At 40.6% G+C, this 25,000-nt stretch overlaps 2 protein-coding genes across 6 annotated transcripts in view; one reads left to right on the top strand and one right to left on the bottom strand.

The window, feature by feature from the left end:
- Positions 1–4,282: 4,282 nt before the first annotated feature.
- Positions 4,283–23,687, bottom strand: LOC137975609 (beta-1,3-glucosyltransferase-like). Of its 4 annotated transcripts, none has more exons than XM_068822734.1 (15): positions 23,607–23,681; positions 23,452–23,531; positions 22,180–22,219; positions 21,358–21,473; positions 20,828–20,904; positions 20,621–20,732; positions 19,774–19,910; positions 17,964–18,027; positions 14,940–15,065; positions 13,849–13,915; positions 12,241–12,354; positions 7,722–7,824; positions 6,642–6,764; positions 5,140–5,284; positions 4,283–4,723 (listed from the first exon to the last, which is right to left on the bottom strand). In XM_068822734.1, exons 1-15 carry the CDS (start codon positions 23,647–23,649, stop codon positions 4,613–4,615), a joined length of 1,458 nt encoding a protein of 485 aa, XP_068678835.1. In that variant the 5' UTR covers positions 23,650–23,681; the 3' UTR covers positions 4,283–4,612. The 4 variants fall into 4 exon arrangements, with proteins under 4 accessions (XP_068678835.1, XP_068678836.1, XP_068678837.1 ...); XM_068822735.1 differs by having other exon boundaries at positions 4,284–4,723; positions 21,358–21,470; XM_068822736.1 differs by lacking the exon at positions 22,180–22,219 and having other exon boundaries at positions 4,284–4,723; positions 21,358–21,470; positions 23,607–23,687.
- A 38-nt stretch (positions 23,688–23,725) lies between these two features.
- The window catches only part of LOC137975610 (protein rogdi homolog), a 17,486-nt gene continuing 16,211 nt past the window's right edge, over positions 23,726–25,000 (top strand). For both annotated transcript variants that reach the window (XM_068822739.1, XM_068822740.1), the window contains exons 1-3: positions 23,726–23,795; positions 23,897–23,968; positions 24,984–25,000. The exon at positions 24,984–25,000 is cut by the window's right edge and continues 47 nt beyond it. In XM_068822739.1, the coding sequence (XP_068678840.1) occupies positions 23,748–23,795; positions 23,897–23,968; positions 24,984–25,000 (137 nt within the window). In that variant the 5' untranslated portion in view covers positions 23,726–23,747. The remainder of the gene's footprint in view (positions 23,796–23,896; positions 23,969–24,983) is intronic.

Here is a 25,000-nt window from a genome sequence, read left to right as displayed (position 1 = left end):
CACAGACAAGAAAATACCATTGTCAAGTTAAGATGTATACCATCGCCATTATAAACGTTACGTTACTTGAGCAGTTAGGAAAGCTTAAAGCCCAGTTCGGACGTCGTGCTTCTGCCGTGCCGAACTTAATTGCAATTTGGTTCGACTGTAGCACGGTAGGGAAACAACTCTGATTCAGACGCCGTGCCAAAGTCGAACCAAATTCAGGCTTTACTGATGCCTCGTAACAATTCTTCTCCTAACTCCCCGTGGGAACTCAATCTCGCCAAATACATTAATATAATTTATGAATTTTGTTTGGCGCGACACAAGCACGACGTTTGAATCAATGCCGTGCCAAAGTCGTGTAGCACGGCAGAGCTTGTCGAACTTAATTGCTTGCCGAACTTAATTCAAAAGTTTGATTCAGACGCCGTGCTTCTGCCGTGCTTTTGTCGAACTTAATTCCTGAATTTAGTTCGACACGGCAGAAGCACGACGTCTGAACTGGGCCTTAGCTGACAAATTCAGGCTTAGAGGGGGATTAAAATCCTGACTTCTACATTCTTTCCGCAGTTTAGATATATGGCTTTCATATGTTAACTATCGTCATAAAATACTAGTGTGGAAGCTGACGACATTGCATACTGTGATAGGTGTATGATTTTTGCTTGCAAATGAATGTTCTACGTAAAGGAAAACGAATCATTCGAAACATTCCCAGTGCCGCTAAATTTACAATGAATCGCTTCATTTTCCCAATGGGAACCGTTGGTAAAAAACTGTTCCAAAGGATTAACCCAGAGGATCATTGACAAGTGTGCTCTCATTTGGCTTGTTTTCCGAATACAGGAAGAAAGAATAAAGGAATCAATTTTTAAAAATCCTTTTCATAAAGTCTTTCGAGTTCTCATACCGGCGGCAAAATCAGACTTGACTACAGCATGCTACTAATTGGTAAGTGGCAAGCTCTGCGGCAAAATCCGTCAGGGGTTATTCCATTAAATTCTTATTCCAAATTGGTGCTAGTTGAACGCGAGCTTTGTAATTAATATCAAGTGAGATGTAGATTTTGATAACGTAATTTGAAACAAAACTACACTCACTTCTGATTACTTGATAAACGATATAGATTTTTACTTTTACAATACAGAGATAAGAAGCGTCTATGAATATGCAAACTACAGTCAACTCTCCGCTAACGGACACTCTCGTAAGCGGACAGCTCCACTCACGCACACTCTTTTAAATTCCCCTTTTTACCTCCCAGTCAAACTCTGTATTTACACATTCCCGTAAGCGGACGCGGACACTTTTGAAAATGGGTGAAATTGGATTTTTTCTTTTGTTTACTTTCTCGCTTAAGCGGACTCCCAACGTATAATAGTTTCCTCTTGGCAACGAAAATTTGTCTTTAAGTTACCTCTGCGGAAAAGGCACTGGAACTTGTTGGAAGCCTAGCGGCATTTTCTGACTGGCAAGGAAACGAGCCGCTAACCCAGGCAATTACCAAGGCCAAGATCAACGATATCTTAGGGCCTCTTTATACGACCCTGGGTTGCTTTTTACCCCGGGTTGAATCTCCGCGGCGGTTAACCCTTTTGCAGTCAAATGTTTATAAGCGTTTACATGAAAACAGTAGTCAAACCGGGTCAGCCCCCCTTGCCGGGTAACCCTTCTCAAGTCTCGGGTTGACCCGGCTAGAACGGTTGAAATTTCTTTAATTTCTTCATGTAAACACTGGCGTATCTGACCCGGGATTGTTTGAACATCACTTTTTTTGCGGTTCAGCGTTCTCGCCCATGGGCAGCCTGTACCAAAATGGCCGATAACGTTAACACAAATTGATGATTCTTATGATTGCATGGTTCGTCCGCCATTTTCCTCACTGACAAGTAGCCACCAGCCCTTTCAATCCAGCGAAAGGGAACTGACCCGGGTCAGCCCGAAGAATGACCCAACCCTCACCCAGCCCGGGATCATGTAAACGTAGTATTCGACGCTGAACTGACCCGGGTCGGTGTCCAACCCGGGCTCGTGTAAAGAGGCCCTAAGTAGCCATGAGACTGAAGTCTCTATTGGCAAGGAGGCAGTCAACCATAACGGACTATTTCTCCAAACTGTCATTAGACCAAGCAAACCTTCTCTAGTCACGATAGTACCATGTTTGTTAATGTTTGGATGTTTTTTTAGCACCAAAGTTACATCTATTGACGGCAGCAATATACAAGTCCTTTTTAAGTTTTTGTTGAATATGAATATAGAAGAGTTATACTGTATGTTTCCTTTTCTTTCCCAAGTTTTAACATTTAACATCAACGAAGAGTTTCAGCACCCTGCGAGCAGAGCCTCCTTTTGTCTTTTTCTTTACTGAAGAGGAGAGAATGGACGCTCTGCCTGAATCGCGTCAAATCTTTGAAGCCACCGCAGCCCGAACTTCTGGACTAGTCAATCTTGTTTTCTCTAGTTAAGCTGGTTTTTCCAGTGCGAGCATCCGTTTAGGGATAAAACCGATGGTTATAAACACCCGCCTGGTATGTTAGCTACGCCATGCTGATGAGGCCCAAAAGGCCGAAACAGCTGTCCATGGCTGCTAATTGACCGGGTGAAATGGTTGTGCGCATGCTTGATGTGTTGGCCACACCGGGTTGGTGTTAGCGTGTGTCACCTTGCTTTCATTGTTGTTATTATTGAGCCCGCTGTACCGTGAAAAACCAAGATGGCGGCGAGATCTGGTATATTAGCTTGGGTTCGAGACTGTATCTGGCAACATGCGGGACATACTCAATAAAATCTTACTCGATTCATGCAGAGTCTTTCTTGAGAACGCCAAAATCGAGCAAGCAAAAGAAAGACTCTGCTAGCAGGGTGGAGATTCAGTTGCTATGCTTGGCTACCCAATAAAACTTGTACCATTAACATCCATTAATTAACTCTCCCGTAAGCGGACATTGCCCCATTTTTCTTGGGTGTCCGCTTATGGGAATAATTCTCCTATGCGGGCAGCTCTACTAACGGACACTTTCTCCAATCCCCGAGGGCGTCCGCTTACGAAAGAGTTGACTATATGAAGTGCAGTAGCCTCCCACGCATCAGCATATATTCTGGGTTGTGAAGGTCGTTCAAAGCATTCGCGGTGGCATTCGTAAAGTTAACTCCTTTCTGACGGAGGCTTAAGTCACGCGCTAGGAACTCATTGAATTGTCGTGTTCATTTTTTAATAAGCACGCGCTGTGGCCTTTTCGTAAAGCGTTGTTTCTATTCTTTTTCTTCCATTGATAGTTTGAATGAGCAGCGCGTCACAAAGGAGGTGCACTTTAATTTTTGGAAGTAACACCACTTGGTTGGAAAACGCATTGTTAGATGTTTACTTATGGCTTCAGCAGGTTTTTCCTCTTTTTATGATCAAACTTTTCCAGTTATGAATTCTCGTTCATTTTCAATAAGGAGAAAAAGCAAAGTTAGACTTGACTTTCAGTAAACGTTTTTCTTCACAGCTAAAAACAATTTGCAAAGGAATTTTATTACCTTCAAAGAACGCTTATTTTCAAGGGGGAGGGGGGGGGGGTCCAAATCCGCCAAAGTCGGTCCATGATGAAATGGTATATGAAATGAATCATTTATGAACTGCAGATATGAAATCAAGAGAAGCTATGATTTTCGCAGTTATGAACGCAATTTTTACAATTGCGTAGAGAAGCCTGATGTTAGCAGATGTGTGCAAACGCTCGTAACAAGTTACAACACGTTGGGTCTTTAGATGAGAACACAAAGGACTCTGGGACGTTTTCCATCTCCGACGCCATGTTGATTTCTTGTTCGCATGTATTTGTGTGGATACGTGGCTTGTAGTGCGCGTGCGCCGGCGCAACTTTGTTGGATGTGCTGTGCAAACGAACGCAACATTGTTGGACCACGCTTCGATGACCGCTAAACAATAGAAATGTTGGCACTTGTTGGCTCTGAAGTTTGACCAGTTTCAAACTTCATCCAACAACTTCCAACAAGTCGCAACAACACACAACATGGTGTGCAAACGCTCGCAACATGTTGGGCCCAACAATGTTGCACGGGCCTTAAACTGTATACACTAATGACGATTTATTTTGTACTTTATGCAGAAGCACAGTTATTTCCATATACACCATATTGCTTTCTGGTCGATTTCTGGGGTAAGAAAAGGGAACTCGCTTTTGGGCTTGGCTAAATCAATATACTGTATTAAGTACACTGGATCGAAATCTTCATTTCAGTAAGAAATTAGACGTTGGATCTTTGGAAATGAAAAACCAACCACATTTGGTACCTTGTTACTATCCATTTTATTACCCAGAAATATGACATTTTTCCCATTATCAAACTAAATACATGTTGTCTGAGTGACAAAATTGCATTCCTTTCCATATGTGATATCTGATCTTTGCTTTTCGCCAAATAATTTAATGGTCAAAATTTTATGGATAAGCAAATCAACTGTCCGCTTCTTCCCATCATAACCGTCCGAGAAAGCTGATGTCAATCATGCAACGGTTGCAAATTCCCAGTGCAGTTGCTCTTGGTGGGGGGGGGGGGGGGACCAGAGGGGAGGGGGGAGGAGAAGCCGATGATTCCCAAACTTTGTTGCAAACTGTCATCAACTGAGGTATTGTTCGTAGACAGTGAGTGGATCTAAATCGTTGTGTTTGTGAAAGGAAACTGGGTTCTGGTGCGCTAGAAGAGATGGGACATACTCGTTGGGTTTTGCCTGAAACAGAAAATTAACAATGTTAAATTGATCACACCACATATTTTGAGCAAACTTCGTGACTTCGTGAGTCCAGAGCGTACCGCAGGGATGACAATATGACTACATTGTCAGATACACATCGCTCCTTTTTTTTCCTCATCCAAACAATTGTTCAGGGTAGGTGTAAATGGCTTATCCTCGTAACATACTAGTGACAAAATGACTTGATTTGTTTTAAAAAGCTGTAATTTCGTACTAGGAGGTGAATTTTTAGCCCGTTTACTCGAGAAGCCATGTTGGCTTTATCCCCCAAGCCTCGATGTCCAACTTAACATCACCAATCAGGCGTTGTCTGTTGAGTCTTGATCGGCAATGGTGGTAATTATAAAGTACTTTCAGTGACAATAACAGTACAAGGAGCACAATTCACACACCTGATGGAAGGCAGGACTGTGTATAAGAGGGACCCCCAGTCTTCGAAAACAGTTTCCCAGCCACATATCGTCGGGAGAGTCGGGTTCCCAACAGTGACAGTCACTGTTCAGTAGAGCTTCAATACCAGCACGGCTAAGAATCATGCTGAAAATACACCAAGCAAACACGAAGGAATCAAACAGTCCTTCATTTGAACACGCAGGAGATGACGTTGCGAATTTCTTGCTGCATTTAAAAGGAAACGAAACATGTCTTTAAGGCCCGGACAAACGACTTCAACATTTGCTTAAACGTCCGTTCGATTTTGTTGAACGATGTTGAATGCTGGGATGGTCAAACGGGTTTCAACACATCATCAACATTTGATTCAATAAAGCATCACGAGAGGCCAGTCATTCAGTCCCAGGCTGCAAACGCAGTTGTTACTATGAATACTGAATTGTAACTATGGATACGGACATGGATACGTCATTGAGGCCGATTAGTGCGCACGCGTGTACCCAACAATGTTGAAAGAGGGGGCAAACGGCTTTAACTTCATTCAACATTCGCGACAACAACAACAACAACAACAACAACAAAAAAAAAAAAAAAACTGTTGAATGGTTGTTGAAGCAAAGTTTAAACGCTTTTAATCCATTCACTCATACAAAATCGATTCAACATGTTCCAACGCGGTTGAAAGGAGGCGGGGGCAAACGCTTTCAACATCGCTATTCAACAAAGTCGAACGGAAGTTGAAGCAAATGTTGAAGCCGTGTAACCGGGCCTTTAACCTTCATAATTGCCTTTACTGTGGTAAAGCAGTGATTGCTACAAATTGGTTGGCCTGTGCAACCTCGTTTCCAGGACCTTTCCCTTTTCCCGCCCCACCCCAAAGGGAAGGGAACGTTCCCGGGAACGAGGTCGTGACTTGTGCAGGAGGCGTTTGAAACCTATTTTGCGTCGCACAAACAGTGTTCCGTTGCAAAACAAAGTTGGTTGCAACATTTATTGGGCAAGCTTGGTTAATGGCTTGAAAAGGCCGTTACGTCAACGAGAAACTCAGCAACGTTTTGTTAAAATGCATCTCTTACGTTAAATTTCAATTTGTCAGTGCTCTATTAAATTGTCAATACTCTATCAGGTCCTTTCAGAGAACAAAGATCCTTTAACGTTATGGCGAGACTTGATATTTGAAGACATACATTTGAAATGCGGAAAAAATCAATCAATTCAACTGAGCTATGAAGCCAACTGGAAACTTCTCATTTTGTGAATTCGTAATGAACCCGTAGAGGGTGTAGATAGGACGAGACTTCATATATGAAAGACATATATTTAAAAGCTATCATCAACTCCAGGCTCCCAAGGTGTAACGAGTCAAAAGGCGGTTGACTGCATGGGAGGATACCTGTGTCCCAAAAAGTCGTCGCCGGTTGTGTATCAGGAAAATTTGCAAGTTTTTGTGGGTGCCTTTCTGAGTTTCGTTAGCCACAGGTTGAAATTTCCAAACACTTACCTTCCTCCACCAGTGATGTACTCGTAACCGTATCCTGCAGTCAATCCGTACCCATACCTCTCACCCAACAAAGTGACCTCGTTCGGATCGTAACAAGATAACAACTTCTGTAATCTGGGAACACTAAGGAAGAGAAGAATAGTTCAAAATGAGACCTGACAGTCACCAGCGACTGGTTTGGTTTGTAAAAATCAGTAATAGGTTTTGGTCCAGTTTATCCTGAAATTTCTCATCGAGCAACGTAATATATAGATTTTGCCAAGCGTAAAATCGAAGCTTCTGTGTTAATTATTATTACAATAAGTTAACCTGGCTTGAGCCTGCGATCCAATCGAAAACCAGTACCTAGTCAGCGGTGAACTTAAAAAAAACCCAGCTGACCTCGATGACTTTTAAACTTGAGCCCGCGATATGGTCACGTGATACTGGTCAGTGACTACCTTGTTTTGACAGGTGTCAATTAACCATAACATGGATGTCCAATATCAAAGATGTTCCCGCCAAAAAACGCGGATTGCACCACAGAGTTTTACATTGGCATACATGGATGGGTGGAAGTACGCTGACCAAAACCAAATTTTTTTCCCATGGTGCTCCATGTGCGCGCGAAAACTTAAATGTGCTTTGTTCCTGAGCTCACAAACAAGCATTTAAATGTTGTACAGACCTAAAACAACGGCAACTTTCAACAAACTTTTAAAACCTTGGCATGGCAAAAGCCGTGGACGATGAGTCTTGCACAGCGTTGAATCAGAGAAGATCGTGATCAGTCAAAATTGATTAAAAAATATTTATGAAAGTCAAGAAGACTACCCCTACGACTGATAAAACAACGCGAAAAAGTATTTTTTTAACGATATTTTGGCTGGCCAATACCAGCCTTCATCAGGTTCATAGGTTTTTAGGTAACTTTTGAAGATTTTTTTTAATCTTCGTCGTAGCCATTTACTGAATGTTGCGCAACACATCAGCACACATAGCTTCTTACTGCATTCCCACGCCTTGAAAGGAAATCGGATCCGAAGGCATCACGCTGGCGAAGCGTGAAGCAAAAATGACTCAGTTTTAGTAACTTGATACCTCATGATGGTGTCATCGTCCAGCACAACAAGCCAGAGTTTATCTACAGCTCTTGGATCCGTAACCGCTCGGTTAATGATAGCTTCGAGCTTCGCACAATGACCTGTAATAAAAAGAACTACAAATTTCAGTACATATCTCCGTAATGAAGCATTAACATAAGACAAGATGGACGAGTACTCATTTTCACTCCTAAAGCAGGAACGACGTGCCAGGTACATTTAACATACCAATTATATCATTCGAGAAAAAAAAAAACCAGGACATTCAATTAGCGGGAAGGTAAAGTAAAAAAAAATTACCGAGCGTAAGGAAATCGCGAGCGAACAATGCTCCAATATTACAGTCCCTCGCGCTGAGCAATCATGGCACGATATGGCGTAATTCGGCCTTGACCTATCAGAGCCCTGGGATCGCAATAAAAGGAGTTGAGCGAGTAACTTTCGTAGGGCAGATGGTTCTCCTGCTTAAAAGTGAGGTTATCCGTTAACACCTAACTTCACATCACAAGTCTCTCTATTAAAGCTTCCTCCGTTAGCTACGAAGCTGCATCACTTCATCGACTCACCTTCTCTAGTGCAAAATTATCTTGCTCTTCATTCGTTTTATCCGTCAATTTTTAGCGGCATGTTACAAGCAGGTAGGGTAACCCTACTGCTAGGGTTACCCTAGCAGGAGGGTCAATAAAAAACCCGGGTTTACAAGCAAAATTTCACAGGTAGGGTTACCTTACCACCCGGGACAACTTTGTGTGCTTGGTAACCGCAAAATTCCACGTGAATTTAAACGCTTCCATGGTAACCAGTTTTATGTAACTACGATGGCATCTAAACTCTTAGATTGATATCAAAATAGGAAAAAAAAATAAAAGCAAAAAAGAAAAGAAAAAACTCCGGCTGTTTTCGCGATGAACAAAGTCCAAACTAACTTTCATTTAAGCCTCGTGTGAACCGGCTAAAATCGAAAGCGCTTTCTGGTAAAAAAAATATCATGATAATCAAGGAATGAAATAATTATAAGCAAAAACTGGTCAATTGACGAAGGAAAAGGCTTTGCATTTTTTGCTGGGCCTTTTCAAAAGAAAATAAAAAGCAACATTATAGAAACATTTCTCGCTTCTGTTTGGCAAACAATTCACGTTGCATCATAAATTGAAATGGATTAATTGTCACGAGTTCTAAAAGAAGCGAATATAGGATCAAAGTGACGAAATTGAACGAAACTTTTAAGCCATCCAATTTCTTGTTATTTTTTTTATTTGCATGGTATGTCTGCTAATGTTGTTTTAAATAAGCCTTTTCAATCTTGGTTTTAACCGTTTCCTGTACCACGCCAAACCATTCAGTGTACTGATTAGTCTGCGTTCGTTTTAACAATGTTTCCATTATTCGCCCTTCACTTCGATTTCTTGAAGGAAACTTTTCCAAACGACCAGCTGTGAGAAATACCATCGACTATGAAAGATTCTTGACGGTCATGATAGCCGAAGCACTTTTTTCAAGTTTGGCGGGTCAGAGTTTAATCTTTCATCAACAAAGTGCCCAATGTTTAGCTGCGTGGACGGTGAAAAACGAGGAGCCGGTGTGTTGGGAGGGCGAAGACCTTGCAATTCTCTCACCCTCGTCCCCACTCCAAATTTCCCCTCGCCTTTTCCTAGTGTTTCAGTCGCTCTTGCATCACATCTACTTTCCTGCATGTTTGCGGCACTTTCTCGCATTTGATCCCCTTAATTTTAAACCACTCCATTAAATCACTACAACACTAACAGTTTTGAAGAAAGTGTTGTTATAATGACAGTTCGTTCACTTTATCCGTCTAAGACGGATTAGAACTTGAAGCCCAACTACGGCTCCCAGACGTGTAAACAAAATGATCAACTACTTCAAATTTCCAAGTATTAACTTGCACCTGAAAACAGAAGTAATGCCCCGTCAAGTTCTCTCGCCACTAAAACATACGATGCCGAAGAGGATATAGGAGACAGTGAGGTTGAAAAATTCAAGATATGCGGCGAAATGCTTTCATCAGTGATAGAGGGAAGCTGGTTATGCCCCGAATAACAGGAAAGGAGGTGAATATGTCTATAACAGGAACGCAATTGTTAAATCCTTCGCAGAAAGCCAAAAAAAAACTTAAAGAAAATCATATAACTTTTAAGCGAGTTTGTCCGAGAGAGGAAGTACTAACACAAGAAAAAGTAATTCGAAAATACCTTGAGAAAGCGCCCGAAGCGGTGAAGCTGCCAGCTATTGCAAGCCGACCATTGAGACTCACAAGCGACGAACGATACGATCTTCAAGCTCTTTTACGAGTGCGATGTTTCGAGTTCCCACTTCACGTTCAACAACTCATTCCCGAATGGACACGGTACAGATCCCACAGCAAATCGTCCACTTCATCTTCGTCTTGTTTTCGTCGCTACGATCGTTTCACAACAGGTCAGGAAACTGCGAAGGAACAATTTCCGTTCGTCGTATATGATAATTGTAATAATTCTCAAGAAGGAAATGAAGTTCGGAGAGAGTCAGCGAAAGCCGAACCTGACAGATTTGTACCCTTCAAATCTTCGATTCTCGAGGGACAACGACTGGATTTAAGAGAAAAATACAGAATTGAATCAAGTGACTACGACTTCGTAAACCGACACTTAAAGAAGAAGGGTGGTGGAAAACTCGCCCCTTGAAAGAATTTTTGGCCTTCAACAATTCAAAGATGTGTTTCAATAGGTTCGTTTACAAATCCCGACAGACCAATTTTGAAAATTTGTTAGATGGCAAAAAAAGGATAAGCCTTAGAAAAGAAAGTTTATGCTTTTTTCAATCACCAGTGGCAATCACCGATCACGCGGCAAAAAAATTAGTTTCAACACAACATGTTGTCATGGCGACATCTGAGGTGACAATTTTGCGACATCTATTCTTACTTGAGAGGTCAACCATAATGTTATATTACCTTTATATTTATGTTCGAGGTCAAATTTATTTGCTTCCGCTAAATAACTGGAACTCCTTTTTCTCAGACAGATCAAAGCTATTTCTAGCTAGATGAGAGGTAACAGTTAAGAAGATACGACTTCACCATCACAAGGTGGCTGCAACAATCTTACAAAAACATCGAATGTTGTTACAGATTAGAGAACCCTTCCTTCTAACGGCGATTTTTTAGTTTAAAACGCTTATTTAAGGCTGATTTGGTTTACTTGAATTTTCATTACGTCTCGTTCCATCGACAAACGGCTTACAAAGGACGAAAAGAGGGCTTCATTTGTTTAAGGTTCGCATCGGTAATTCAGATTGGCGTCTTTAGGCTTAGAATATTGTTTATCAAGACAAAGCTCTGTTAAACTGTCAGCCACAGTCTTGTTCCAGATTATACGGTAATATGTTACTTATTTACATTTTGGCGAAGACATATTTCTTCTGGCTGCGGCGTCCGCAGAGAGGCGTGAATACCAGGAGCCATTGATGGGCTCCTGATGAATACCCATGCATTTGGAGGTATCGGTGGCAGCCCACCCCTTTCTATCCGTTTATCAACCTGTAATATTATTGTAATTATTATATGACTAGCTCCGCGAGCGGGCAAAATGAACCAAATCCCGCGCTGTGATTGGCTACCCGAGCGGGCAAGACGGAGCTATGCTTGCCTGCTCGGGATTACTCGCTTGGTCCCGCAAGATCAAAGATCATTTTTTGGTGTTTTATCACATATAATTAATCCCTTATTGACCAAGCTTGTTCGGTTAAGATGGCTGGATATTGGCCTCGTTCTTTTTTTGCGTGTTTATGGACCTCGACTCCGTCTCGGTCCATAATCACGCAAAAAAGAAATTGGCCAATATCCAGCATTCTTGACCTCACGCTTGGTCAATAACCCATACATATAATGAAAAGGAGATTTATAGTCTGCTGAAATAGGGCGAACTACAACACTACACGGTGTGCAAAGGTGTGCTCAATGCAGGGGATGGGAGAGGGAGTAATATTTTTCAGTTCAATAAGACCTGGCCGGGTTGCTCGAAGCATGGTTTATAGCGCTAACCTGTCTTTTGTCACGTTCTTTTAGGCTGTTGAGGGGAACTCTTTAGTTAATCACGAGTTTACAACTCGAAAATAGTAACGTGGAATTTCTTCACTGACAGAAGTATCGTTACATCATAAACAAGATGATTCTGAGCAAAAACAACCTTTATCCAGACGATTTGCCATAAACTTGAAAAACGTCGGGCCGACCTTTTTCGTGATTACCCAAAAGCAATCCGTTTAAATCTTGTCCATTTATCTCCATCCATGTTTCCCTTTCCTTTTTCTGTATTTCTTTTACGTTGTTCAACACTTTAAAGTGGTTATTGCAATGTTTCATTCTACTTTCTGGGCGTTTTGGGTGTCATGAAAATTACATCATTTTGCGTGAGATAGCCCCTTTAAACGCCAGGGAAACCTATAGGCTTTGATACCTCTTAACCACCGGTCAGCGCTAATAACCAGGCTTCGAGCAACCGGTCCCTGGTCTGACGTACCTCTTTCCGTATTTGGAACGCCAATGTCCTCTGTTGGTATTGAAGGATCTGCAGTCTCACTGTAGTACACGATATGCTTGGCGTATTTTCCAACAGTTTTTTGAACGATTGGCACTGAAAGAAAAGTACCACCAATTGGAACCTCTAAGAATTTTTATTTCATAGCTACTACGCCAATGATTAGCCAATTTAGAGAGATCCATTCCACAGTACTGCAGGCTTTTCTTAGTTCTGTGCTTTCCCACTCAATTCGGTTAGAAAGACATGAATGAGGCGTAACTAACTTAAAGACAGTACTCCTCTTCGGGTACCAGTTTTTTCACTCTGATTTATGCATCTCGTGCTCCGCACAAGGGCGCGCAAAATTAAAATGGGAAATACAAAGGTCTAACAAGATTCCTCTGAAGAAGGCCGCAGAAGGCGGTCGAAAATTTAGTTTTAACGTTTTTAGATCTGTTTTAAACCTTTAAACCCCCTTGTTAGAACTTTAATACACAGGTCGTTACTTAGTATCAAGACTATATCTCCGAAGATCGAGGACAAGAATAAAAAAGGGCGGAAGTTAACAAGGGCAAAGAACTTTAGTAACTTATTCTTATGGCTAAAAATGACGTCGGGCACCTCCTCACAACTCCACGAGGGATAAATACTATCCTTATGGGATAGTACATCCAAAGTTTTGAAGATTGTTGAAGAGCATGCGGTTGTCTCGATATTCCAAGCGCTGATCTACAGTATTCAGGTCCATGCACAAATTTGCCAACGGTTAGCTTTCAGTTATGCACCTATCAATGTTAATCCCGCAGTGTGAGAAACGGGTGGGGATTTGACAATTCTTAAAAATTTGTAATCGAATTCCCCACGGTGGGAAACTAACGTCAATCAAAAGTGTCAAAAAAAGCCCCACCCTGGGGCAAAGAGTCTAAACAAACAATACTATAAAACAAACAAAAGAACATTTGAAACTGGGTATATTAATAATTTTTTATGCTCAGTATGTCGAAACAGGTCGGATCAGTGACCCGTAAAATACTCTAACCTAGTGGTGGAATTCGATTTCAATCAGATGGGAACTTAAGGATAAAAACTTTCTCGAAATAGATGGCAGTCCAAAGTATCCGATTATGACAGTTTAAAGTATCGGATTATGGCGACAAAGACAAATAAAAACTTCACACTTTTCTCCAACTGAAGCGTGACTTAGGGACAGACTTGGTAACCGCGTTTGAAAAGCCCGACAGGGGAAATAGTCTCAGGCATCAAATCCCCGCCTATCGCCCGCACTCCCCCCCCTCCTCCCCGCGGGATTTACATTGATAGGTGCATTAGGGTGACGAAAACTGAAAAATTGGAGTTTCCTGTAACGTGCCTCGTTAGTCTGTGTACTGGATATCTGTGTTGGTTTGACGAACGCCAGAGAACAGGGTTCCGACATTTGAAGCCCTGTCAGTTCGCCTTTCGTTCACAGAAAAAAGGCAGTCGGGTTTCCGTAAAACATTTCAGTAACTTTTCTCAGATTCGAAAACCTGTCTTTTGTATGCAAAGGGAAAATGTAGCAAAATGATGGTGGAAGTCGGAGCTGCAGAATCAACAAGAGGATGAATTTACCTCGATCGCTGTGGTACTTCTTTGTTGTCTTGACAGCAAAGAAGATATGATCCAACGATATATCGCCCTGTAAACAGAGGCAGTCAGCGGTTTTAATTGAAGGGGCTCAGAAACTGTAGCGCCAAATCGATGGGGACCGAGCGCGAGGGCCGTACTCAACCTCGTTCCCAGGGTCTCTCTTCTCCGCCTCCATTGTCGCGAAGGAGGCAGAGAAGAGAGACCCGGAAAACAAGGTTGGGCCGTACTGGGAAATATTGGCCCGAGGTCGGGGCAGTGCGGACCAGCGAGGTCCGTACAAAGACGACCGAGGGCCAATAATCCCCAGTACGGTCCCGAGAAAGTGAGCTTAGTAAGTTGTTTATTATATGGCATCGTTTCTTTGAGCAATCAGACACTTCTTCACTTGGTGAATGTTCGTAATCTTCGTCTTCTATCAGCGAACTTTGAACGGTAACCATTTACATGTAAAACTAAATTCCGCTTGCTATAATTGTACTGTTGAGATGAAAAAAATAAATTCCTCTTTATAAAAAAACTTTTTGTGTTTCTCTCAACGTGAATTTCCCGTGGAAGAGAAAAAAAATACGGAAACGGACCGTTTCCATGGTAATGGTCCGTACTGTAAAATCCCCACCGAAAACCAACCAATCAAATTGCTCCATTTAGCCTGAGAATTGCTTGCCATATAATAATAGCCCTTCTTCAACTTATTTGTGGTTAATTTAGCTTCATCATGAATGTGTTTGATAAAAGCAAATTTTCGATTTTCAATTGTGTTTCGAAAAGAAACAAAACCAAAGTAATTAGTTACTATCTCGGTGACCGAATAACACGCAAAGGGAGGCTGAGAAGAGCGATCAGCTTTCGACGGAGGTTTCAGGTGAGTTCGGATAAAATGAGCGAAAGTAACCTTTCGGAAGGAAATCTAACTATATGATTTGCAAGCGTTTCACCGTTTGACGCTGCTTCAAGAGCCGAAACCAACACGCTTTGCACTCACACCCAACCCAGTTTTCAGGGTCCTAACGGTAATCAATGCTTGCTGGCGAAAGAAAGAGAAAGGAGACTGGGAATGAGTTATATAAACTTACACATTCCGGGGCACTGCTTATCAATGATGTTACACAATCACGTTGGTCCTTTAATTGACTGGTGCAGAATTCTGGCACATCGGTGAGTAATGTGCCCCGGCCCTCGTCACGAATAAACATTGCAACCTGCAAAAGAGTTCTCATTTAATTCAGTGAATTGTATCATACAAAACAAGTCGTTTCGAAGATATTTGCACGCGGTGAAAACGTGCAGACATAAAACAATGGAAAAAAAAGGATCGAAACAATTATCTGAAGAAAACGATGGCTAAGGGTGGTTTCCTTTTGTCAGAACTGGCCAGCCAGACCCGTCAGTTTGCAACGAAAAGGCAACAATTTGAAGGAACACTTGCATAATAATTCCTCGCATTCTTCTAGAGGAGTTATATCATTCTGGAAGTGTGTTAATTTGAAGGCGTTGTAGAGTTAGTTCTTCCAAATGTCCGGTCTGGCCGGGCATTTGAACTTGCACAAATTTTGAAAGTTACTGAGGAAGTTTTCGAAATTCGTTTCTTGGGAGACAGACTAATTGTCGAGTTAGGATTTGGAGTTAAGATTTCGAGTTAGATTTTCGAGTTGGATTTTCGAGTTGGATTTTCGAGTGGGATTTTCGAGTTGGATTTTCGAGTTGGATTTTCGAGTTGGATTTTCGAGTTGGATTTCCCAGATGGATTTCCCACATGGATTTTCCACTCGGATTTTCAAGGTGGTTTTCGACTTGGTCAGTGTAAAATGTAGACTGCACACCAGAGGTAAAATGCAGACTAAGGTGACAATGCCACTGTTGAAAAAGCCCAAACCCTTAAGAAGTGCTAACCTTAGGCCTAATTACGCTTAAAACAATATTTACGCTTAACTTTTAGCACTTCAGCAGTTACATTATAACCTTAGTCTGCATTTTACCCCTGGTCTTCAGTCTACATTTTACACTGACCTAGTCGAAAACCTCATTCGAAAATCCAAGTAAATAGGCAACCTCGTTTCTTGGAGATGGTTACCAGAAAATAAAGGGTTTGCAACCAATCTCCAGAGACGCAGATAACAATGCTGCAATGTATAATTGCTGGTGGACAAACAAAAGAAGCTAATGAGAGATCTTTTGTTTTCGTTCACCAACATGGCGACAATGACCTAACGTGAAAACCACCTCCTGCCGCCTCAAACTGACGAGGCTGCTAAGCTTTGCGTAACTTTCGACTGAGAATTTTGTTAGAGGAGAAGAATATTTTTTCTTTTATATCAGGTCCTAACAGACAAAACTTCATTGTTTCAAAAATAAACTCGTCAAGTATTTACTTTGAGATAAACTCAAGCCTTTTTCGTGATTCGGCATTTCATTTAAACAAAGCTAATAATTTAGTAGAGATGACCCCGAGCGCACTTTTTTTCAGTAAAACTGACTACCTTGTCACCTTTGTTAGCATTCGGCGGCGATCCTCGAAGAGCGAATCGGAATACATGTACACTAAACGTGTCCTTATGCAAAAAAAGCGACAAGGAATTTTGCACTCAAGCAATAAGTAACTGCTGAATCCGTAACCTGACGAGTGCTTTTTCAAGGGTCTCAAGAACTCAAGCTTTAGGAAAAGCAATCGCAACATTACGGTGGGGGAAACCATATTGTCCAGGGCAATTGCCCATATCCTAACAAATGACAAAGACAGCGTTGAAACGACGAGCCTTAATAATTGTTTTTTTTTTTTACTTTCAGTAGTCTGCATAAATTTGTGCACCATGTAAACGCCATTAAATCCAAAACCCTTGTTTTTGCGGCAAAAAGCAAAAATGGCGTTCAGCAAGTATTCAGCCCTTACGCAAACTCATGTCCACCCTAAGAATATCCGAAATGAATTTACTGAAATAAAAAAGAAACGAAGATTGAAAAAAAGCCATGGAGTAAGATATCAAGTGATCCCCGCCCCAAACTAGGGCAGAGGAGTGGGAACCAGGGGTGAGGGGTAGGAGGCTAGAAAAACTGAATTACATGCCGCGGTTTAATGTACTAATTAAACGAGGTAATAGCATTGTTAGTTTCGGAAAACATGGAATAAAACTATCGAAATTGTCAACATGGTGAGCAAGTTTGTTCACCTATGTGTAAAGAATTGATGGTTTTCACGTTACGTCGTCGCAGTCATGTTGGTGGACGAAAAGTACAGAAATCTTTTTATCTCCTTTTGTTCGCTACTCCATTGTTTATTGTCTCTTAAGATTGGTTGAAAACCAGGCATTCATGTCTTTAAGTGTTAAAATGCCAACCGTTTGTCAGCCTAACCCCTGGGGGACATGGATGCATCCCTCGTCCCCTAGGGGTTACACATTAACCGGTGTTTTTCACATGCAAGTGCCACTTTTTCGTGATTATCGCAAAGCAGTCACAAATGAGCCAATGAAAGGCTGAGAATTTCGTCCCGTTTGCAAATTAGGTAGAATGAAATTTTCCTATAAATGAGGAGGGCTGAAAGCATTCCAAAGCTCGAGGTAGTTATTTCAATTGTTCAGAAGAGAATTATCAAAGATGCCACCCAAAGCCGCTGGAAAGAAAGAAGAGAAGCTTGAGAAGCCAAAACTGCCAGGCAAAAGCAAGGATGCTAAAAACAAGCGGGGACGACGCAGAAAACAAACCTACGCCATTTACATCTACAAAGTTCTAAAACAAGTTCACCCGGACACTGGAATCTCCAGCAAGGCGATGAGTATTATGAACTCTTTTGTCAACGACATCTTTGAGCGCATCGCAACGGAAGCTTCAAGACTATCAACGTACAGCAAGAAGTCGACCCTCAGCTCCCGAGAGATTCAAACTGCCGTTCGCTTGATACTGCCTGGTGAGTTGGCAAAACATGCGGTTAGCGAAGGCACCAAAGCTGTTACAAAATACACCTCGAACACGAAATGATTCCCTAAAAGATGTTTTCAAAAGGTTCCAAGACTTTTGTCCTCTTCTGTTCACATGTATCAAAATACTGTTTAGCCTTCTCTATAGTTTGTCTATTATGTACAGAGTTCCCGATATTTCTTTACCTCGTGTTGAACGTCGATTGTAAAGTCCGCCTGTGGTGGAAAAGCGTGGAGTCTTTTACTCAAACTACGACCGAAAAATACATCCAACGTGTTAGTAGTTATGTTTATTTTAATTAACATCTTTTTTAGAGTAAGTATGTATTTTTTTGTAAATAGCGTTTTGTATATTTCCGAGCATTAAAATAGTTTTCTATATTGAAAACTTGAAGTACGTGTCATGTTTTTTTTTTGAGACTAATTCTCGCTATGGTCATTCTGTTCAATGGCCAAAACGTACGACCAATTTGAGTAAGATGCGGAATTGCGGACAGTTTTTTGTCTTCTTCGTTTTTCAACGAGATGCAAATCAGATGCAAGGTGGTTTGCTGCAATCTCGCACTTTGTGACAACTTCGATCCTTTCCAAAAAAAAAAAAAAAAAAACTACTGAAGCAATACAGTTGTATAAAAATTGAACACTCGTGGTTCAATTTCGCTACAATACGCTAAAAACTTCCAATTCGTTAATACTTTTAAAAAGAAGCATTTAGTGCTTGTCGTGACCTTCGTTAAAAACGATCCTTCATTTTCGAACTGATTTTCCTCAAAATCTAGAATAATCTCGACGTAAAAGTAAAGACAAACCACGCCTGCTTAACAGTCACAAAATACCAAAAAGAAAACCAACCCTTGTGTTACCACCATTTTAATAAGAGCTTTAGTAAACTAGGCCTAAAACGCACTTCCAAAAAGAAAAGAGAAAAATAATTCTAGGTTAAAGTAAAGAAAAGTTTTTTTTTTTTAGCTGGCAAAACTTGACCCGATAAAACCGTAGATAAACTGACAGCCGAAAATTTAGGGTGCGTTCGATAGATCCTATTCCGGAATAAGAATACGTGGAGTGATACATACATACATACATACATACATACATACATACATACTTATTAATCCTTAGAGTGAGTGACACTATACAGGATGCTAAAAGGTCAAACGGGTCCGACGGGAGTACATTTAAAGGTTACATAAGAGCCTGACATATATAGCTTATTGATGATTTAAAAATGTATGTTTGGGCGTTTCCAAGCAACAATTTTCATGTCAATCTCCGTTAAAACGAAGGAATTCTAACTCCCATTCCATGTATTACTATTCCAGAACACGGTCAATCGAACGCGCCCTTAATGTAATCTTGCCGGCGTTTCGCGGCAAATGGGGGTATCTTTATTTTGGGAGCGCCCCGAAATCCACCACGGCTCGCTTGTGCGTGGCAGTGAATCTCGCTCATCTTTGTGGGCCATTTTTTCGAAATGTTGCTACTTGGTCGTTGAGGTACGTATCTGGCGTTTTTCCAATCTTCAGGGTGCGCACGGTTTCCGCTTCCGGTTTGCCAAAGATACCACCCTGCGGTGCCGGGATCATAACAGGCCCCTTCTCACAAATTTTAAGGCACCAGTTGTCCCAAGCTCATCAATTGCCGATGACGTTAATAAAATAAATTCAGACCATTCGTCTTATGAACGCTATATGAAAATTTCCCTCTATTTAAAGAGCACTGGTTAAGGGTAGATAACGTTTTAGTCTCTTGAAATCCATGAAAGTGCCACTTTCGCGGGCGACACTAGTAAGTGGGTGTCTGCACAGCATTTTGCATTGTGGATAAAGAAGTTCGTGTTTTCCCATCCACGGGCGCCAAAAGAAACGAGGCGTTATCTTCACTCCCGCTCTTAAGTGAGTGAACTCACAACAGCACAACAGTTTGGTAAGTCGGAAACAAAACTGAAATTTCATTGAAATTTTATTTAAGAATCTCGTCATAAAGGACAACTCGCCTGTTGAGCAGAGGAACAGATAACGCCCATCCAGCAGCAAAATCAGGGAAAGAGAACTGAGAAGGGTCTTCATAGAAAGCAAAATGATGGATAATTGCTGCTTGTTGATCCTGTATAGCATGGCCAAGAAACAGCTCCTGAAAATACCAGAAAACAACAATTTGCAAAACATCGACCAATATCCTTCCATTATAACATGTGTGGATGGAGGGGGGAGGGGCTGGAAAGGGCAATGTACCCGTCTTGCCATCCCCACTCTCTTTGTTCAACTGACCTAAATGTGCAAAGTTCTTCATTCATCACTGCCTTAACTTTAAAGCACTGGGTTGGAGCAGTAGTAAAGGCACTAATGCCCTCCTCAATGTACATGTATCCAGGGTGCAATTCCTGGACTTTGCCTGTAGGTTCTCTGCTCCAAGAGCTATATAAGCAGGGCTGGCATAGTCAGTGGTAAAATCGTTTGCCTCCCACCAATGTGGCCTGGGTTTGAATCCCAGACTCAGCATCATACGTCGGTTGCTTCTCTGCTCCAAGAGGTTTTCTCTGGGTATTCCAGTTTTCCCCTCGAGATCCCCAAAAACCAATGTTTCCTTTGATATGATTTCATTTGATTTGATTTGTGTTAATTTGAATTGATATCTATGTATAGTATGTTGTAATAAATATTACCGGTATCATTATTATTGTTATTATTATTATCATTATTATTATTATTATTATTAATTATTATTATAATTATTATTATTGTCATTATTATTATTATACTGATAAAAAGATTCTTATTGAAGGGAGGTCCTAGACTAGTTCCATATTACGGCTATTACACATTAATAAACTACCTACTCACTTTTCTTGCATCATGTTTACCGAGAACTTGAACCAGTCCAGGAAGGTTGATGGAGGTTTCACCCTCACAGAAAAATATCCAGTGTTTGTTGTTACCATATTTGCCAGCTAAGCTAAATTGAAAAGAATCATACTAGAAATTTAAAAGAAAACAATACATTTCTTTTGTGATCCTTGGAAAGAAAAGATCAGGTTAAGAAAATTTAACCTGTTTATGATGGGAATAACTGTCCAAGCTCCAAAAGGTGCCCACTCTTCGTGCATCATCTTAAGTTCTAAGTGATCCTGGAAACAATAAGTTGAAAATTAATTTGAATGTCTCTTTTGAATGAATTCTTCCTTTTTAAACATCCAATATTATTAAAGTAGACAATTATTGGATTGTAATAGGGAGTTGCCAGTCCCTGGGGAAGACAATCTACACTTTCTTGACTTCTGGCCTACTTTAGTACAGACACACATTAATGTGGACAATGGACACTTCTTTGAAGTCCAGACTTTAGGATGGACAGTAAGCATGTCGCATGCGACAAGCTTACAAAAGGCCTACGACATGACTTACGATTTTCTCTGACATACACGATAATTGTAAACGAGTTGTAAGCCTGTTGTAGGCTTGTGGCATGCAACAAAAATCATGCCCTGTGTAAATCGGCCCTAAGAAAGCTAAGCAACCCAGGTGGTGGTGCTACTGGAGTTTGACTCCACTATTATGCTTCAATGTTATTATTTTTATACCTTCTCTCCCATTGCTTCTGCCTGTTCACTCAGATCTTCTCTCATTGCTTTTGCTTTTTTCACATGAAAGGAGCTGTGCTGACTTCTCACAATAATGACTAAATCCTTCAGTCCTACTAAAAGAAAACAAGGAACAACAGTGTGAGAGGAAGAACAAGCCTCTTCCAATAATTATTTCTTCTCCTTCCTCTATGTTTTGTCAGGCAATGATAATGATGACAAACAACTTTATTTTTCATGAGGGTGAGATAAATGACAGTATAACTAACTGAAAACTTTGGTCCTCAAAGCGTTACTTGGAAGTAAAATCTCAGTAATTGCGTTACTTTGCCTAGGGTTTTGGGGTACCTGAACAATGCTCAGGAAAACTGTTTCATTACAAGTTCACACTGTCAGGACAAATTAAAAGCTTGCAGCAAAAGGCATTTTGATCCTTTTTCACAAATTACTGTTAGTCCTTCATAGAACTCATTAATAGAACTTTTTCATAATTTAAACTATATAAAGAATTAACCGGTAGTTATAGATTATTATAATATATAGTTTTTCATTTACTTCTACCTCTACTTCTGTTTTCTATTGTTTATTTTTCAGACCACAAAGTAAACTATTGGTTCTTTCCAAGTAATTGTGTCAATCCTATAAAGTTATTATTATTATTATTATTATTATTATCCTTTGAATAAATTAATTTAAGATTTGTGTTTACAACAGGTTCATTTTCCCATTGTCTGCTTCAAAATTGAACTCTCAATGTTCTTGTAAATGGAAGTTTAGTAATGCACAAGATGATTTCACAAAGTACATTTCGTCACAAGTTACCTGTTACAGGAATTTCTGTCTCATTTTTAACTGATGAATTCTGAGAAAAAGATAATCACCAAGGTGAAAATAAGAGGATTTCCCAATCTATCTGACTAGAGATCCTCTGCTAAACAGGTACTTATATCTCAATACCAACTTATAGAAGATATCTTTGAAAGAAAATTAATGTAGATTTGAAGTGTGAGTTATTAACGGAAGATAGAAGTGATCCTTGCACTAATACCTGGACACCTGAAAAATTCTGACAGTTCAGGCGGCTTCAACTGCTTCGATGGGATTTGAACCCATGACCTCTGCAATGCTGTTGCAATGGTCTACCAACTGAGCTAAAAAGTCACTCAGTTGGGAGCCGGTCATTTTGGAATGAATAAGCCCAACAAATTGACCTTCTCCCAACTGAGTGGCCACATAGCTCAGTTTGTAGAGCATTGCACCAGCATCGCAGAGGTCATGGGTTCAAATCCCACTGAAGCCACTTCAACTTTTAAGGTAGCTATAAGAGACAGTAATATTGCTCAAATTGTCCAGATAACTGCAAAGATCACGATTATATAATACTTGTCCACTTGTATTCTTGTGGCAGCCTTTATAGAATGAGGCATATACCGGTAATAATAAACACTACACATATGCAAATTTATACGTGGATGGACATCCCATTATCCATCCACCAGCAAGAGGTTGCCAGCAAATTGAGAAAACAGGACGAACTGGGAACGTACATCTTCTTCATACTATTCTTCTAATAATGTTATTATTAAAACCTTTTACCGCCATTGAAAATGGTATTATCAATTTCTGTTCTGTAATTATGCATTAAACATTTCCTTTAGTACACAAGTAAAATACAATCTTTAAATTATTCAATATAAAAACGTGAAAACGTTACATGCTTGTCCTCACAGTGATTTTAAATTGCTACAAAATGTTCGAGTTTGTTATTAAGGGTCGCGATATTTTCTTTGATTGTGGGTTGGAAAATATTAAATTAAGGTTTGTGACCCCGAGCAACCGGGTGGATATTGTTCGCATGCAGGTAAACGTGAAGATCGGGTATTATTTGTCATTGTTGAGTTGTATTGTTTAAGTCGATCAGACAATGTTTGAATAATGAGAAGAGACGGGGAACAATACTTGCTACTAAGAATGAAAAGAATTGAGTTCCAGCAGGAAAAAGTGAAATTTCTCGAACATATAGACATTTCTCTTTTAAAATGGACAAAAAATTGACCATCAAAGACATTTAACGGAAAGGAATGATTACCCTACCAAAATCGCGGCAAATTCGAATCCGGACAGCTGAGCGCTGTCTGGTCCAAAATCCGCGAATTCATCCGCGTAAATTGATACTGAAAATTGTAAAAATCAACATACTGAGTTAAAAACTTATATTTAACAAGGAATTGATTGAATTTAAATCTTACCACACACAAGAAACGAAAAGATTGCCTGAAAAAGGTGGAACATCGTGCGAGACGAGGTCCGAGACGAGAAAATTCGGGCTCAGAAAAAAATTTGAGGGATCTGGAAACTAATTTGAAATGTTTACAAATCGCGGGCTCAAGATGTTCAAAATGGCAGCAGCAGAAGAAGAAGAAGACATCAGAGTCCTGGTAAGAAATATAACGTCCTTCAGATACAAACAGCAAGGTGATGATAGAGAAACCTTTAGGCATTAAAACATGTTTGGATTTATCGTTTTATTTTGAAAAAGAGGTTGGAATTTGAATGGCTGCTAAGGGAACATGTACCAAAAGTTTTGACCCAACTTGGTTCTATTCTTCAGGTGAGTTTAATACAGTGTTATTGGCTGCAAGTGTCTCGTTCTGTATCATATAAGATAAAAAAAGCAAGATTGTAACACCTCTTAATTAACTCACTCATTGACTCCGGTGAATGAGACTTAATGCTCTGTCTTGACGTTGGACAATATGCGACTCATCAGTGGGGGAAAGTTCAGGAGTTAATGGTTTAAAGTAAGTTCAAATCTGTCACAGTCCAACTTTTGACTTTGTAGCAGAGATGTCAACTCCTGGAGATCTAAAATCTACATATTTTTTTTCCATCAACCCTTCTATCATTGACCCCCCTTTCCCTCCCCCCCCCCCCCCTGAAAATTGGACCTTATAGAACTTAACACTCCCTAAATTAACTTCCCCCCTCTCTTCCCCTACGTCCTCGAAAATTTGGCGAGGTCCCCCCAGTATCAAAATACACGTAATTAGATGCATGTGGATTTCAGTTGTCACAAAGTGTCCCCTTGTTTTTTTCTCCAACTTCAACATCGCCCATGTCTTGGAATACAGACAATGAATGTCGACCAAATGGTGCTCAAGTAAGGATAAACTACTAACCTTTACCCTTACCTTATTGTTGGAACTAGGTAGCAAAGACTTAGACTTGGCCCATTCACACCTCAAATGCCCTAGGATGCCCCCGCCAACTGACGAGTAAAATCATGAATCTGGCATTAGACGGAAAAATCTGTGAAGTGTCACTCTCAGGGGTCAATGGGGACATTGTTTTTCAGTGAGTGATTAATCCATTGACTCCCAGGGGTTCCCCATTGACGAGTAAAATCATCTGGTGTTAGACAGAGTAAAATACTAATTAAGTCTGGCTGGTTTAGGCCGGTTTGGACGTCAAAGGTTTAATAGGACGCTAAAGTGCTGGATGTCAAAATTGGGTTTGCAATTCTAATTACGTACTTTTCCGGACACAAGTGTGAGGAAGAACTCGTTCTTAGCAAAATTTATCGTATGTTCAATTTCATATTCGTAATTTTCTGATTTTTCTTCTAGGAGTGTTCAAAATGTTT

This window comes from Montipora foliosa, chromosome 11, assembly GCF_036669935.1.
Source record: "Montipora foliosa isolate CH-2021 chromosome 11, ASM3666993v2, whole genome shotgun sequence".
NCBI classification, from domain to species: domain Eukaryota; kingdom Metazoa; phylum Cnidaria; class Anthozoa; order Scleractinia; family Acroporidae; genus Montipora; species Montipora foliosa.
This window is presented reverse-complemented; position numbering and strand designations above follow the sequence as displayed.